Consider the following 17,571-nt stretch of genomic DNA (forward strand, 5'->3'; position numbering starts at 1 on the left):
GTGCCTCCTCGGACTTACAAGATTTACAGTCATTCAGTTTGTTCTGGGCACCTGCGGCCACAGCCGCTTCCCTCCCTGGGGAGATGTGTTGCCATTCCACCCCACTGGCTTCAATGGAACATATTCACCAGGACATACTTGACACATCCTGCAACAGGCCATTTTCAAAGTGGTGGCAAATATGCAGTTAATTTCTCTTCCCATGGAATGCAAAGGCCTCCTGAAAGGAGGGTATCTCCAGCAGAGAACTCATTCTCTACGTAACCTCCGCTGTTCCCAACCCTACCTCACCTCCAAGCTCTCAGAAAGGAAGAACGGTGCAGAAGGCAAGAAGTGGTATTTATTGAAGGAGAGATGAGAGAGCTTGGAATCCATGACTCAGCAGGAGAGCAGCACAACAAACAAGCAAGAAGGCAGAGTTAAACAGAGCAAAGCCGAGCCTTCATTCAAGCACATCCTTAGGCAGGCAGCCCCTCCAGTAGCAGCACATGCAAAATGAAATAAAAAAAACCTTGCAGGGATAAGAGCAGCTCCCTAAACAGGTTGTTCAACCTCCCCAGAAAGTGCAGCCTTCCTTGTCCTGGCTACCATTTCCTGCTTTGACTAAATGTGTGATGTCCTGGCTCTTGGGGTTTTCCTCCCCACTATGGCGTGCTTGGGATGTGCCTACTTCCTGTGAATCCAGTCAAAAGTAACTGCAGTCACAGTAAATACTGTCCCAGACATGTGTCTCCAGAACGGGCTGGCTTTGGTGCCCTGGCAGCCAAGGGCCCAAGCCAAATGGCCAGGGTGCTGTCTGCATGGGTCACGTCACAGGAAGTGGCACTCACAAAAAGAACCCCACGAGGAGCGCAAGTTAAAAGCTGCTGCTTTGCACCAAATGGCACCAGTTTGGAAGTGTATCATACAAAAAAAGTAACTGGTATCACAAGTCCCAACTCAGAGAGCCCCTTTCTGTGAGTGGCTGAGGATGCTTTCCTCCCCAACATGGGTCAGGAACAGGTTTTGGAATATGACTGCGTGAAGCACATCATTTCCCTGACTCATCACCAAAGGTCAACCCTCAAGGGACTGACTCGTCTCCATTACTCTGTTTTGAACACCTTAATTCTTCCAGGCACATCAGCATCCACAACACTGAGCTCCACATCTGAACTGCAGCAGCATTTATGTTTGCTGCTAACGGTTTGTTCCCTGGTCTCCAGAATCCCCTTCACCAAACAAATCAACAAGAATCACTCCCTAAACTTCCCCAGCCTCTTCACAGTTTTATACACCTCCCTCATTTGCCTTTCTTCCCAGACTAATTGAGGCCTAACCTACAAAGTCTTTCCGCACATGAAAGCACATTCACATTTTCACTGACATACTTTAATTATCCTTTTCTGTATCTTTTAGTTCTACCACGGCTTTGATTCCTGCATGCAATATTTCAGACCTGGGTGTAGTATTTGAGCAGGTGCAAGAAAGGAAGAATTACTACTAAAGACTAGCCAAGCTGAGAAGAGGTGAGAAGACAGAAGAATTAATAGTAAGCAGTGCAAGCACCTTTGCCAACACTTTGAGGGCTTGGTCCCACCCCACATCCCACAGTCAACAGCTGTCTGCTTATAGATGCATTTCTGTGATAAAGACAAGTTCCTCAGACTCAATAGACCACGGTCAAGGGGGCAGAAGTGACTCAGTCAAGAAAAACAGGGTAGTGGTTAATTCTAGGACATCTCTGAACAGCACCAGCATTGAAGGAATGAATAAACAAAGTCCAGAAGGGCCAGGAACTGTGCTAGGTTCTTCAAGCATAGCCAGTTCACTTTCATCCTTAGCAAATATATATTGAAAAAGTGGCATTGCAATAACACCATCAATTAACTTTTAATTAAAGGCTGAACTTTTGCCTTTCATCTGTTCTGTCCTGATTCCAGAGAGATCATAATCCCATATTGAAACTAATCCACATTAGTGCATGCTTAATTATTCTGAAGCAATAAACATCAGATGGCCAACTTCTCCCTCTCAGCAGATCCTAAGTCATAAAAACTCACAAAGCTGGGATTTGTTTCTGAAAGGGAAGAGCTTCATTGCCTGACAACTGTGTCTCCATTCTTTTACAAAGAAGGTAAAACAAAACATAGCATATTCTCCTTTGGTCACAGCCGAAGCCATGCCACTAAAGCACCTTTCTGGTTTTGCTCTCTGCATCCACTAAAAACTTTTTAATGTGCTGTTTCTCCCAGGACACAAACATCTAAACAGCATAGTTCCTGCTGATTATACAAGAAAGGCAAATGAGTTATGAAATGCAGCAAGGTGTCAAAAATCTGCAAGCAGCAATGAAACACATGTAAGTAGACACATCCCAGGAATCACCTGCCAGGGCAACTGGTGCCTCTTCCGTCACTTTGCAATTCTGGCAGCAGCATTAACTGAATATCCTCTGCGATCTAGATCCCTAGAAAGCCTGTCCCTCCTCCAGCTTCTTGATGTGCTCTTGAAAGCCAGCTCGCCCTGGCAGAGCTCACCTGCTTGATGGGAATGACGAGGAAGGCACCACCGCCCACGCACTCAGTGACCACGGCAATGAAGTTGGGGTTCACGGCGCAGAAGTGGTTGTCGTGGACGCTGTGGGTGATGGGCACGCAGTCGTAGCACTTCTCCTTGCTGGCAGCTTTGCCATACACGTTGCGGAACTTAGAGCTGCGGTACCGTGGATGCCACGACATCTGCAAGGGTAGAAACACAATGCCCTGTGACATGAGGACTGGCCAGCCTGGCAAGGCTCACAGACCCCTACTCCCCTCTCCCCACCACAGACTCACTCTCCACCTTTTGGGCTGCTCACACCAACCTTCAGCCAGCAAGTGGCAGACAGAGCTTTCTCTTCTGGTCTTCATCCCTTTGGCATACCCTGTCTCTGCACACTGTTGCACATCTCTGATGGAGAGAGGAGGGCACAGGGAAGAAATGACAGCTCTCACCATCACCAGCCAGCTGGGCTGTGCATGCCCAGCAGTCCCTATCACTGGGGCAGGTCCAGATGACAGCAAGTTTAAGAGGAGATGAATCCTGGCAGCACAGAGCTCAGAAAGCATGAAAGATACAAAATCTTGCATGAGAAAAGCCTGAAAGATGGTGAGCGAACAAGTCTTTGTTTAGCCCTCAGGTGCTTTAGAACCAAAAATCAGCCTAAATTTTGCTCACACAATCAGAAAAAATAGAAATAGTCATCTGTTGATGTTTTCCCTACTGACAATTATGTTCTGTATGTCTGGTTTATAACTGTGCTACAGCCCTCTGACAAACAGCATTTTAAATGGTGTTTAGATGAGACACATGAAGCATGCTAAACACAAGAACCCCTTACCACAGAGAGCAGTGAAGCTTAAAGAAATTAATGGAACTGATTTCATCCAATCACAGAATCATGGGTTGGAAGGAACCTCAATTATCACCTAGTTCCATTCCCCCCGCCATGTGCAGGGACACCTCCCACTAGACCAGGTTGCTCAAGAACTTATCCAACCTGGATTTGAACACTGCCAGGGTTGGGGCATCCACAACTTCCCTGGATAGCCTGTTCCAGTGTCTCACCACCCTCTTAGTAAAGAATTTCTTCCTAAAATCTAAACTAAGCTCCCCCTCTTTCAGTTTGAACCCATTACTCCTTGTCCTATCACTACAGTTCCTGACAGAGTCCCTCTCCAGTAGCTTTCTTGTAGGCCTCCTTCATTTACTGGAAGGCTGTTATGAGAGCTCCATGCAACATCTTCTCCAACCTGAACAGCCCCAGCTTTCTCAACCTGTCTTCATAGGGGAGGTGCTCTAGTCCCCTTATGAAGTTTGTGGCCCTCCTCTGGACGTGCTCCAACAGTTTCATGTCCTTCTTATGTTGGGGACACCAGAACTGTACAGAGTATTCCAGGTGGGGTCTCATGACAGTAGAGCAGATGGGGAGAATCATGTCCCTCAACCTGCTAATTTCAAATAGAAAATTACCAGTGTTGGTCAGAAAAGGCAGTTAAGACTATTAAATCCTACTCTTTCCACAAGATTTACCCAGTAAAAGGCACATGGCGAAGGTGAGTAAGATTCTATTGCTCAAAGAAAAAGAAGTGCAGATCAGGCAAGAAAGTTATGGGTGAAAGAGTGCCCCACAAAATCAGCTGGGAGTATGGGCAAAGACTGGGAGAGGGCATGGTTTTGCCCTATGTACATCTCTTTAATGTACATTTGCTGAATGGTATTATCAGTGATGCTGGATCAGTGATACTCCAGTTTGACAAGAGAACACAAACAAGCAGCTTTTGAGTTACAGCAAGGCTTAGACCACTCACTCATATGGGCAAGTGGTTGCAGGGAAGCACAAATGCACTCAAGGGCAGGGAGTCAAGTGCATCATCACCTAACAAGCAATTCTAAACTAAAATGTCTTTGTTGCTGGCATGGTATTGCATCCTCCTGGGATGACTAATAAAGGCTAAGAAAATGTATTTCTTGAGCTCTACAAGCACCTCTCAATACAAAGATACACGAAGCATACATAGTGTGTCACACTGGAAGATTTGGGTTGTGAACAGTATTAGGACACAAGTTCTTTCCTATTTCCTGCCTCCTCCCAAGCCACTGACACAGCTCAGAACCAACCCCACCTTGGACAAAACATATGCCTGTAAAAAAATCAGTCCTGGCAGATCACCAGTTGCTTTCACAGTCATATTTATTGCTCTCTTTTGCCTTGGCATGTTCTACCTATGTTAACTCTGCATTTGTCCATATTCTTAGCTGATTAAATTTCTTCTGCAGAAAACATTAGGTGCAAAGGATCTTTGATACAGTGAGAGGTACCTATCCCAAACCAAAACATAGAAATGGAAGTTATTTGAAAAAGAAAGCAGCAATCCTGAAAGCTAATCTTGGAAGAAGAGATGTTCACAGCTAGAAAGCAAGCTGAGATTATATGCAACTGGCTAGCTCCCCAAACATCCCCAGACGTGAAGTGTTCTCACAGTTCACACTCCTTACAGCTTTAGAAGTTAGGCTTACTCACACCAGGGGGAAAAAAAATCACTGTATTGTCTGGATGCAGCAGTAAGTTCTTACAGCAAGAACATTACATTTATTAAAGGAAATTAATTGCCTGGCTGTAAGGAACTTCTAGCTAAACTGCTCTTGAGTTGGGAGAGAGTGTGTGGTCTGAAGGTTCAAGGCTCTTCTGCAGAAAGAAGTAACCAAGCACACAGGAGCAATTACTGCAATACCATTCCTACTGAGAGCAGGAACACACAGCAAGATACTGACATCCCAAGCAGACTACCAGTAAAAGGTTAATGGTGAATAAGGAATAAAGGAAACAAAAGGAGTTAAATGGCCAAGTTTGGACAGTGCTTCGGAAAGACAGCTCTCTCCTATCTCAGCCTGCAGAATTCAAGTTCAGCTACCACAGGACAGAACTTCAAGCACCTACAATACAATTTGGACAGGAGGGCAAGATATGAGTGGGAATATCATAAAACTGGAAAAAACAATCAGAGTAGAACAATGTCCTTCTTGATGCTATTGCAGACACAACAAAGAGCTCCTTAATAAAAGAGGATAAATATGGTGAAAATAATATGGTCTTACAAAAAATATGGTGAAAAAGAGCCTGAGCAGGTGCAGCATCAGCTTCTGGTACAGTGGGAGATGCTGATCCCAAATAAAGTAGGCATACAGACATAGGAAAATCTTGTTTGGAAGGAGTGTGGAGGAGTGTCCTACATTAGAGGTTGCTAAAATGGTCATAAGTCTCCCTCCCTGAAACTCCTTTCATGACTTGGTTAGACAAAGCCACATCCTCCTTGATCAGACTATTATGACTATTCATAATAGTCCCGCTCTGAACAAGAAGCTGAACTGGAGAAAATCAAGGGCACTGTGCCACCAAACCATACTGAAACCTTACCATTTACAACTGAAAAACCTCACATCTTCACTAGGTAAAATAAGCCCCTGTGTGCACTGCCCACCATGCAGCAGACAAGATTGGTTCCTTAGCAAGAGACAAATTTCCAGCCAGCTCTTAATAAAAACAGTGTGGCCAGGGCTCTCACAGATCTCAACTATTAGACAGGGCAAGTTGTGGTGTCTACAAGAATATCCTTGCAAAGGAAAGAGGTCACCATACCTAGAAGTTCTCCATCAGAGCTTCAACACATCAAATGTAAAAATACAGGTCCTGTACAAAATGCATGGGCGAATGTATAGGTACTAAAAGGACTACAGAAACATTTATCCCCCAAGCAGGGCCCCAGTGCAGTCTGCCTTCATTTAGCTTGCCCAAATCTCCTCTTCCACTGCTGTCAGGACAATGTAGTAACCAGTCACAGGCCACTGGCAGCCCTCTTCCATCAGCAGTCCTGGCCCAGCCTCTTTGCTCAGCTCCTGTGCTTGCAGAGTAGGACAGAGGGGGCCTCAAGTCTACAGCTACAAGTCTCTTCCTCGTTTTTTGTTAAAGCAGGTTTTCCACTCACTTCTTTTCCTCCTCTGCCCTCTACCTTCCTCTAAGGAAGAGGTTGGTTTATTCATTCCTTATCTGGTAATGCAGCAATCTCAACTATCCTCTGCTCTTCATGGTGGTAGATGAGATGCCATATGTGTACCTGGGAGAAACAATCTGATTGAGTGCCATTGTCCACACTCCAGGGATGAACATGGAGGAGGAGAACTGACCAGACAGAAGAGAAGCATCTCTGCTCCTTCCTCTCAACAAGGAGAGCAGAGAGCACCACAAATAGCTTTTTGCAGAGCTGGGCAAGAAATGCTTATGGCCAGGCAAGAGGGGGGAGAATGGTTTTGACAGCATCTCCCATTCAGTGCTCAGAGAACCTGTGCTGGTGCAGCTGGAAAAAAAGCAGATTGTCTCCTTACACAGGTGTCAGAGAAGGCAGCTCTGAATGCTCTGTGGTCTCCTCAAGTTATGAGAGCAAGGAGATACCGGTTTCTGATATATCTCCTGCTCCCAGAAGAAGCTTCAGTGTGGCCTGAAGTGCCGTGCAATGCAAAAGTGAAGGATGCCATTTCCAAACACAGCTGCAGTGAGACACAGGAAGAGCCAAGCAGCAGCCCAGACAGAGAAGGTGGGAAAAGCTGGACTGAGCTTCTCTACAGGGCTGTGCCTGAGTAGGTCTGAGTGCCTGTTTCGGAAGAACAACATAATGTTATCTGCTGCATTTCTGTACCAGGCAGCGATAACTGGTCACAGTTCTTTTATTCTCCACTCCTGAAATCGTCAGTGACTCAATGAGCTTCCTCACAGATACAAACCAGTTTCCTGGCAGTGAGCAGGCCACCTGCAGCATTTCCCACCGTTCACTCTTGGAGCTAAGGCCACCTTGAAGTGTCTCCCATCCTGAGTGAGTCCTGCAGCAGAGCAGCCCTCGCCTCCTCCACAAGGGCCTTCAGGCTCCCAGATTACCCCCACACTCCACTTCAGCTAATTTCACATCAAATGAGCTCATCAAAGCCATGCCACACTGACACATTTCCATGTTCATCTCACCCTTTCCATGCCCTGTCCTTACCTATCAGCCCAATGTTCAGAAACAGGGTCTCTCACTGCTGGGGGAAGGGGGCAGTGGGGGGCCACAGCATCATCAGAGCTGACTCCATGGGCCACATTTTGCTAGCTGCAAAATCCTCCCTAGAGCTGGAGGCAGAAGGATAAGAAACATCTGGCCTGGCTTGATAGCTCGGACTCAGAATCTGTACATATATGAGGTAATAAAATCACAAGTTAGTTCTGCCTGGACAAAGTCTGTCTCCACTTGTATTCATTTGCCACACTTCATTTCTCTTTTTTCTTTTTTTTTTTTTGTTTTTTTTGTTTTTTTTGTTTTTAAGACAATCATATTGTCCTTGGCTCAGCAGTTGGATCTGAAATTTTAAGACAGAAAAGCAAAGCTGTAGCAATTCTCAGCCCAGCGCTCAAAAAAGGTGGAAATCTTTCTGGCATCTGAAAAGGTGCCTGGAAAACCAGTGGGGTACTTTGATATACTCAAGCACAGCCTACTCAGCTCTTTCATGCTTACCAGACATGAATGTTGAAACGCTTGTATGACCTCTAAAGAGCAGGCAGTTAAAGATGGAGAAGCCAGTTCCACTACTTGCCTTCGGAAATATGAAGCAGTAGCACTGAAGGGACTTTGCTCTGCTTTACCTCTCACTCTTTTATGAGGCCGTTTATGAAGAGTTAGCTTTTCGTGACTCATCTGCGAAACACGAGTGCAAAGGTCTCAGCTCTTGCCAAAGGAGTGAGCTCCTATAAGGGTTGTGAAGTCTAGGGAAGTCTGCAGCACTCAGGAGCAGTATTGGGAGAGCCATGCTGTGGCATATTTACTACTCTCTAGGAAATGTCAGACAGAAACAAACAGGCATATGCAAGTCCAACTGACTGAACATGTGCTTCACCACAGGCCAGCATGTTCCCGTTTGTCCTATCGCATCCCACTTACCCTAGGATTATGGATTTGCCTGCACCATGCATGACATTTGTGAATTCTGGATTAATTTTATCTTGGTCATGGACAAAATAAGCACATGGAAAAAATGAAATATATTTGAGGAAACCCAGACATATGGTAGCCTAATCTAGACTGAACTGAGAGCACCTTCTACACTGGTGCACAGTACTCTGTAAAAGAGTCACAGCAGCAAGGTCAGACCTAATAGTCCAAAAACTCAAAACTTTGGCAGTACTTTATTCTGCCTTCTACCATCTTTGAAATCCTTAGTATTTTTTATATCCCTGGCAGTGCCAGGAGCAGACCAGGAAGTTATTTTCCTTATATCCTGGGGAAGGCCTGACAGAAGATTGATGGAACCTTATTTCCTACAAATACTAGTTCTTGGGTGCAGCTCCACACCACTGCTAGGAGCTGATCCCTCCAGCACACACTCTTGCACTATTTGTGGTCTGGCACCTTCAGTCCCATCCATGCTTTGTCTTGCTCAGAGCCAAAATTTAGCTCAGGGGGAGCATTAGAATTAAGAAAACACAAACAAACAAACACAAACAAACAACCCTAACAACAACCAATCTCAAAACCCAACCAAAAACCAACGTAAGGCTCTTGAGCAGAATCAGATCATAGAAAGTATCTGATGTGAGTTAAACAGAGCACAAATGTAGGGGGGTCACATCACATCTGGAACGAGAGGGAACTGGAGTGTGTTTGGCAGCGATGAGGTCCCCAGTCAGCTCATCAGGGAACCACAGCCAGGCAGCGTGACGGTGTCACTCCAGCAAAGGAGAAGTAGCTATGACGCAGACCTTGCCTCATTCCCCTGTGAACAGACATGCACATCTTCAGCTATAATGACAACAGAAGACTTGGGAGCCAGGACCTTCATGCATTCTTGCTGCTGACTGCCAGGAAGGTCACTCATTTTCTGATTCCCTGCACAGTGCAGGATAATCAGCCACCATATGCATATGGCTCCCATATGCCAAATGAAACCAAGGGCTCAGCATGCCTGACTCTTTTGGAGACAAGATCCATCTACCTGATTCAACAATGGGCTTAGTGTTGGAGACAATTTTCCAGTGACTTTATGCAAGGGGAAAGGCTGAACAATTTCATAACTTTCCAACCTGGATGTTCTGCGTGTATTTTCTTTCCTTCTAGGCATATTCTCTGTTCTGAAAATACAGGCAAGGAGTGAGGCAAACTGCCTTCATGCTGAAATACTAAATTGTGGTGTGAGTTGTCTGTATTTCCAGGACTGAAATGATACAGAACACGTGTGCAGAGAGGATGATGCTGTACTTTCCCATCAGTAGCAACATGAATACCAGACAAAAAACGTCAAGTCTGGGGACTGCTCTGGAGGAAGGTGCCAGATAGTTAGAGGAGAATTCAGTGTAGAGTTGTACGGACCAGTGATCAAAGGTGTGTGACCTGCTAAGAAATACCAAAAACATTGGTGTGGAGATGAAGGAAGGAAGCCATGACAGTAGGCTTCAAACAAAGAAAAAGTTGGTACAAGGAGGATATAAATCATCTGCTTTCAAAGTCTAGTGGAGACAAAAGAGTCAAATGACATGTGTTTTAACTCCATCAAAGAAGTTCTCAATTAGCAGCAGTAAAACTTTCTATCAGCCACAGGAGTGGAAGAGAGAATAGCATGAATCTCTATCAGTGGCATTTCCCAGACAGATTTGATATAAGCCTAGCAATGACAACAGAGCTACAGCTGGCTCTGATTTGGATAGAAGACAGACTCATAGAGCTCAAAGAGTAATCACATAATAATTGTAATTTCATGTGCAGTAAGTCTGCTATGTCCGGAGTGTGGCAGGGCTATTCACCCACTCATCCTGGCTGTACTAGCCCATTTAGAAAGGCACCCAGTATCTCCATTTTAATCAATTTTCAGTTGCAGTACTTACTGTCAGAATGACAATTCTTAACATCCAAAGGCAAAGCAGCTGGATCATGTATAGCTACTTCAGAACAATCTGTTTCATATAGAATCAGAGAATCATAGAATCAACGGATTGGAAAAGATCTCCAAGATCATCCAACCCCACCGTGGTTATCAGATCACGGCACTAAGTGCCACATCCAGTCTCATCTTAAAAACCTTCAGGGACCACCACCTTCCTGGCCAGCCCTCAATGTCTGATTACTCCTTCTGTAAAAAATTTTTTCCTAATATCTAACCTAAACCTCCCCAGGCACAACTTAAGGCCATGCCCTCTTGTCTTACTGATAGTTGCCGGGGAGAAGAGACCAACCCCCACCTGGCTACAACCTCCTGTCAGGGAGTTGTAGAGAGTGATGAGGTCTCCCCTGAGCCTCCTCTTCTCCAGGTTAAACAACCCCAGCTCCCTCAGCCTTTCCTCATAGGACTTGTACTCAAGTCCCTTCACCAGCCTTGTTGCTCTTCTCTGGACCTGCTCCAGCCCCTCAATGTCCTTCCTGAACTGAGGGGCCCAGAACTGGACACAGCACTCCAGCGGTGATCTCACCAGCACTGAGTACAGGGCAAGAATCACTTCCCTGGACCTGTTGGCCACACTGTTCCTGATCCAGGCCAGGATGCCATTGGCCTTCTTGGCCACCTGGGCACACTGCTGGCTCATGTTCAGCTTCCCATCAATCCAGACTCCCAGGTCCCTTCCTGCCTGGCTGCTCTCCAGCCAATCTGTCCCCAGCCAGTAGCACTGCAGGGGGTTGTTGTGGCCAAAGTGCAGGACCCGGCATTTGGTCTTGTTAAACATCATACCACTGGATTCGGCCCATTTATCCAGCTTGTCCAGGTCCCTCTGCAGAGCCTTCCTACCCTCCAGCAGACTGACACTCTCCCCCAACTTGATGTCATCTGCAAATTTTCTGATGGTGGACTCAATTCCCTTGTCCAGATCATCAATAAAAATATTAAACAGAACTGGGCCCAACACTGATCCCTGGGGGACACCACTAGTGACCGGATCCCAACTGGATGCAGCCCCGTTCCCCACCACTTTCTGGGCCCGGCCCTCCAGCCAGTTCCTAACCCAGCACAGAGTGCCCCTGTCCAAGCCTTGGGCTGCCAGCTTTTCCAGGAGTGTGCTGTGGGAGACGGTGTCTAAGGCTTTGCTGAAGTCCAGATAGACACATCCAAAGCCTTCCCCTCATCCACCAGGCGGGTCACCTGATCATAAACGGAGATCAGGTTGGTCAGACAGGACCTGCCCTTCCTAAACCTGTGCTGGCTGGGTCTGATCCCTTGTCCATCCTGTAGGTGCTATGTGATTGCACTGAGGATGATCTGCTCCATAACCTTGCCAGGCACTGAAGTCAGGCTGACAGGCCTGTAGTTTCCCAGGTCCTCCTTGCAGGAGGTACCAAGAGCTGCGCTGCAAGTCAAGCTGTTTAGCAATGGCCATCATTCCCACCATTAACTGGCCAGAATAGATCCTTTCAAAGGTGTCACTGTTCAGGGTTACTATTAGGAGTGGTATAATGGTAGATGAAAGCCAAAAGTTTAATTTCAGTTCATTTGTTTAATGCAGAATTTCAGCTTAAACCTTCTTGACTGCATTGTTAAAACAAGTAGGCCCTAATTTCCTGAAGTTAAACTCAGCATCTCTATGGGACTGCAAACAGCACGTGTAGAGGGAGAAGACCACCCCATCCAGATGCAGGCCTGAAAGTAATGGTGAGCAAAAGGGGTGGCACCTTCAAAAGCAGAAATCACATGAATAATGGTAAAGGAAGGAAATGGGTGCACAAAAGCATTCACAGTGACACAAAACACCATCTGGAGAACTCAAAGGAGCTGAACAAGCTCAGTGGGCACAAGAAATTTCTCCTCTTGGCTAGGCCACCTGGAGCTCCCTCAGGAAGGTGTCTGAGGTCTCTGGCACCAGAAAGTCTTTCAAGCTAAGAAGGTTTGAAATCACCTCCCTGTTTGCAGAGACAGCTCGTTGGTTCCCTGTGCCCAGGCTGCCCCTGCCCCATCCCAACACCCATCTCCTGCGGGACCAGGCTCCAGAGATGAATTACACCTCTCTCTCCAGCTCCACCTCTTGCACAGTGCATCCAGGGGCCTGGCAGCACCCAGCATGCACCCACCCAACATGCATCCATCGAGGCACAAGTTCTTGACCCTTTCTGTCCCCCATGGCAACACTTAACAACATTTCACTCATTCAAGGCTGTAGAGAGAGGAGGCTCGCAGCTGACTCCAGTGACAGAAACAGGCATCCTACTCCACCAGCTGTAAGATCACCTTTATTCAAAGACTTTTTGACAAGCTTCATTCAAACTAATCCCGTGAAAGCACAAGATCACTGCGTGTAAAACATCACATTAGATGAAGGGTCTCTCATAAGACTGTATTACAGTCTTGTCATGGAAGCAGGGCACATAAAGGTTTGGAAGTATCACTCAATTAAGCCAATGCAGAAGGCCAAGTAAGTTTGTAAGTTCTAACAGAAAGCTCTCCAGCTCTGTCTGCTTTCAGGTAAGCAAGGGGGTGACACACTGCCTGTCTCTGGTCCTGATATCAGGACTATTGCAGTGATAGAAGGACAGACAAAGTTCTTCTGGAGAGCAGGATCTGGCACAGCATCTCCTGAAGAGACAAACCTGCATCCTTCCCCATCCAAACACACAACAGGATGCCCACACTGCTCAGAACACCCCATGCCGGGGCTGAGAGCCTTCCAGTTCATAGTGCACAATGGTGCATTTCGTGCATCCATTGAGTGGATGTACATCTCCCTTGCCAAACAATTGTTCTCTGTTTTCTTCTGCTGCATACCTCCAAGCAGGGTAGAAACACGTGACAATGAATTAATAATGGTTATGTTTGCTTCACGCTCCCCTAGTTTTGTGCATGAAGCCTCCCTTCTCTTTAAGACCTGTTCTCCACAAGGCCTGTGTTACATTCCTGCAAAAAAGCTGTCCTGGCATCAGGAGGCACAGGCTGAAATCCTGCCATACACCTGAAGACCTAGTGCCAGTGCACTCCTGGGGAAAGCACGTAACATGATAGCCTGCAAAAACACATTTAAGTACTGTTTTCTATTGTTCATAGGCAGGTTTCAAAACTCTGCCTCTACCTCTCACCTGAGACCCTGAAAAGCACTTCAGCTGTTCAGGTGATCCTGACAAGTTGGGACTCTTTTCCTCCTGTGTCCTTACTGCCAGGGAATCAAGAGAATTTACAGTTCTGAAGGACTTCTCTGAGGTTTCAATCTCTTGAAAGTTAGCGATAATTTGAAAAGCAGAAGGACCAACAGAGAAAAAATACACTTACCCCTCATTCCTTCTATTGCATGCAGAGTCAAAAAAGACAAAAGAAAGGAAGGCAAAGGGGGATTTTGAAAGTTACAATGAACATTTCAATCTGAAATGCCATTAAAGCTTTCCATTTCCCTTTTTACTTTCTTTTGGAATGCTAAACTTGTATTGCACAGGTAATGCCCTTTCCCTTTCAACCATATCATTTTAAGTGATGTTTCTATAGCCAAAAAACCCATACAGCAGCCTTGCAAGTCTCTTGAGAACACTGTTTGCAAGTATCCAAGGAGAGTGCCACAAGAGATTCAAACTATAAACCCCATGTAAAAAAGCAGATGATAAGTGGCACAGGATGTGCAACTAGAAAGCTCCTCAGAAGACACTCAGCCTCTTCTCAGCCCTCTATCAGCAGCCCATGAAATAAAACCTTTACATGAACTCAGCTCCAAGTAATAAAATCAAACCAAAGTAAGAATCAGTGTCCTTCCCGAAATCTGCCTAGATCCATTATTTCCTCTGGTCCCTTATCTCCTACTGTCTTAAAATCAGTTTCATTCATCTTATTCTTCTCCTGCCCTGCTAAAATCTCCCTCCTCTCCTCCACTTTTCTTTCACACCACTTATTCTCTCAAAATTCATCCCTCCCCATCCAAAAGCGAATAATGTAACTTGATGCCAAAAAGTAAGAAGATACATTCTAAGAGACCCAAAAAGCTCTTTCAGCTATCTTGTCTCTGCTAATGGCAATTAGATAATGCTTAGATCCAGAAGCTGACATACATGAAGTCAGCTTCATTATTGCCTTACACTGAACACCAAACTGTGTACTGGAAACAGAGGATACATTCCCATTCCAAATACCCCAGGACTTGCACAAAGGAAACAGTTAAAGACACTATTTTAAATAAGGCAGCTAATGTATCATGAAATACTGCTGGTTTTCTGCCCAAGAACCAGCTACGTGCACTGTAAATTTCATGACATGGCTCCATACGGAGCAGGCTGTACAAGAGAGCTCCATAAAAAAGTACTTCCCCTCTCCTCACTCACCTGTGCCCACAATAGATTTATGTTGAAGCAGAAATGCATCTGCTGCCTGCTCCCAAACCAGGCTTGTGCATTCTTCACTCAGGCTCAGGGACTTGGTTTCAGTGTCTCCGCTTTAAGGAGACTGTTGGCCCCTCTTCTGATCAGAGAGGTGTGATTCTTGCTGCATCTTGCTTCCCAATGAAGCTCTGCAGCAGAACATCTGCTAAGCAGGCTGCTCCAAAACTTTCTGCTCTTACCTAGCTAGCACCAAGGCACAGCTGGGAAGCAATGCAGTACATACACCAGGCCAACAAGGTGAATGTTTCTTACACCCCTTGCAGGTGACATCTATCACCTGGACGTGACACACCAGTAAGACTCACATACAAGCACCTTCACTGGGAAACGGCTGCTTTTAGCAGTTGACTAATCAACCAAGCCAGCTAAGTCCCAGAACCACACAGCTAGACCGGGACACACAAATTTGGCAAACACAAATACATCACATAACTCTATTTACTCTGAATAATGCCACTAATGCTTCTTCTACAGGGCAAAGATCTCTCTCCCTGAGACCTGGTACTGCAAACCTGCCCCTGAGGTTAAGCAAGAGCATTCAAAGAGACAGTCATTGAAAAAATAGTGTGCACAGGAACTTCTTGCTTCCAGACAGCTTTAAAACTTTCAACCTCACACCGCTCCAAATGCATTTCTCACCCTTTCTTCTTGCCTTATGCAGAGAAAAGGCTGTTGGCTGCAACCCTAATAGGAGCGCAATGATCACAAAGCAAGCCAGCAGCAAGAAAAGTGTCTACTTGTCATGCTAGTCTGTAGGTGCCACTTTTTAGCGCAAACCCAGTGCTGGGTTTCAATATCCCATCCCATATGTCCTCGTTTGCCACCAGCTTTCAAGGCAATGAGAAGGGCTTCATTAGAAATGGCAGAGCGGGCAAACACGTCCCTCTTGCTAAATTATTGTAGTAAGACACCGTTTTCTGCAAGTAGCACACACTCATTCCAAAAGGGGTTTGGAAGACAAGACAGACTCTCATGCTAATAGGGACCAGGCTCAGGCATGAGCAGTCAGCCCACTGGAGCACAGTCCACTCATCATTTGCTCTACCCCACACAAATATTATTCCCAGGTGATGTCACCAGACCTCATCCTGTTCCCACCCTCCTCTTTTCCCTTTTATCTGAAGCAGCAGTAAGGGACAGTTTTATCACAAAGTTTAGTGAACAATTCTCTGGCTCAGAGAACGGCCATACTAAATGATGTATCAGTACAGCTGCAGCTTTCTCCAGCTGTGCCTTGCAAACTTCCAGGAGGGAGAGTCCCTCCCTCCCCTTCTACCCTGTACCACCCTCATTAGATTGACCTACCCCCAAAGACTTCTGCCCACGCTCTCCAGGCATGGCCTGGAGAACCAGCAGAGCAGGGAGTACTTTAAGAGACACCTGCCTTTTGCTTCCAGAGAGGACTCACCAGCAACCAGAGGGAAGCCAGCAGGGTAGGGCTTGCGAGTCTCTTAAAGACAGAGTCACTAATTATATATATTCATAAATAATGAGTCTTATGCACCACTAGGCAGATGGAGAGGCAGCCCCTGGTTTTCAGCCTGCAAGGAAACTAGAGGGGATCTCTCAAAACACCAAGGGAATTACCATGCTGCCAGACTGTTGGAGGAGTAGGTGGAGGTTTTGCCAATATGTCCTTTTGCTCCACTGGTCTGGGACTACCCTCATCCCATCCTATTAGCAGCTCTTGCTTCCCCAAGAGGAAGGTCTCTATCATAAAGGCTAATGCTCCTCTCTCCTGTCCCTGTCCTGTGCGGTGACACCTCATTTATAACAAGATCTTCCCAAGAGAATGTACATCAATGAATCAAAGCCATACCCTCAATACAGCCATCCAAGCTTTGTGTTGAAAGGGTCATGCTGTTCCTTCTCGTTTTAAGCATTCCTTGCCTTGGGTTGTGAAAGCTTTTGGGTAAGGCTGTATGAAATACACTGCTGTCCCTATGGAGGAAATATTGCTAAGAACTGATCTTGGAGATGAGCATTTAACAGGTTATCTGTCCCCACAACCACCAACATCTGGTAGTGGTAGTGCCCAGGCCACCTTCCTGTCTTCTGGTACCTAGGAGGCTGCTTGCTGGTGCACCAGGAAGATGCAGGTGTCACAACAGACCTCCAGCATTTCAGCTCCTTTCTTAAAGGAAATGTAAATCTTTAATTTTTCTCAGAGAAGGCAAAAAGCCTAAATATTAACTGCAGCTCCGTTTTTTCTCAAGAAGAAGTAGCAAGCACAAACGAGAAAGTTTTCTTGCAAAGAAGCAATAGAAGAACCAGCAAGAATTGCAGAGTTGGTGAGAAAGGACACTGGAAAGATTGAGCCATGGAATGCCTTCTTCACCTCAGTCTTTACAGCTAAGATCAGCTTTCAGGCACCCTTGGTCCCTGAGAGATGTAGAAAGCCCAAAACAAGGAAGACTTACAGCTGGTGGAGGAGGACCAGGTCAAGGAACATTTAAACAGACTGTGGACATGCACAAAGGCCTGACAATGGACCCACAGGAGCTGAGGAAGATGACCTGTGTTGTTGCAAGGTCATTCTTGGTTTTCTTTGAAAGCTTATGGCAATGGGCCAATGTCCCTGAGGACTGTAAGAATGCAAATGTCACCCATATCTTCAAAAAGGGCAAGAGAGAGGATCTAGGGAACCACAGGCCCGTCAGCCTGAGCTTGATCAGCCCGTTAACTGTAAGAAGGAACT

At 46.0% G+C, this 17,571-nt stretch overlaps 1 protein-coding gene across 2 annotated transcripts in view; it reads right to left on the minus strand.

Moving 5' to 3' along the window:
- Nucleotides 1-17,571, minus strand: part of CORO2A (coronin 2A) — a 58,090-nt gene that overhangs the window by 19,445 nt on the left and 21,074 nt on the right. Inside the window, exon 2 of one of the 2 annotated variants that reach the window (XM_017816488.1) lies at nucleotides 2,520-2,720. In XM_017816488.1, coding sequence (XP_017671977.1) covers nucleotides 2,520-2,720 — 201 coding nt within the window. Of the gene's footprint in view, nucleotides 1-2,519; nucleotides 2,803-17,571 lie in introns of those variants that run through there. The other variant, XM_017816487.1, reaches the window with a different exon arrangement.

The sequence above is a fragment of the Lepidothrix coronata genome, unplaced genomic scaffold (assembly GCF_001604755.1).
Source record: "Lepidothrix coronata isolate B3197 unplaced genomic scaffold, Lepidothrix_coronata-1.0 Scaffold55, whole genome shotgun sequence".
Classification (NCBI taxonomy): Eukaryota; Metazoa; Chordata; class Aves; order Passeriformes; family Pipridae; genus Lepidothrix; species Lepidothrix coronata.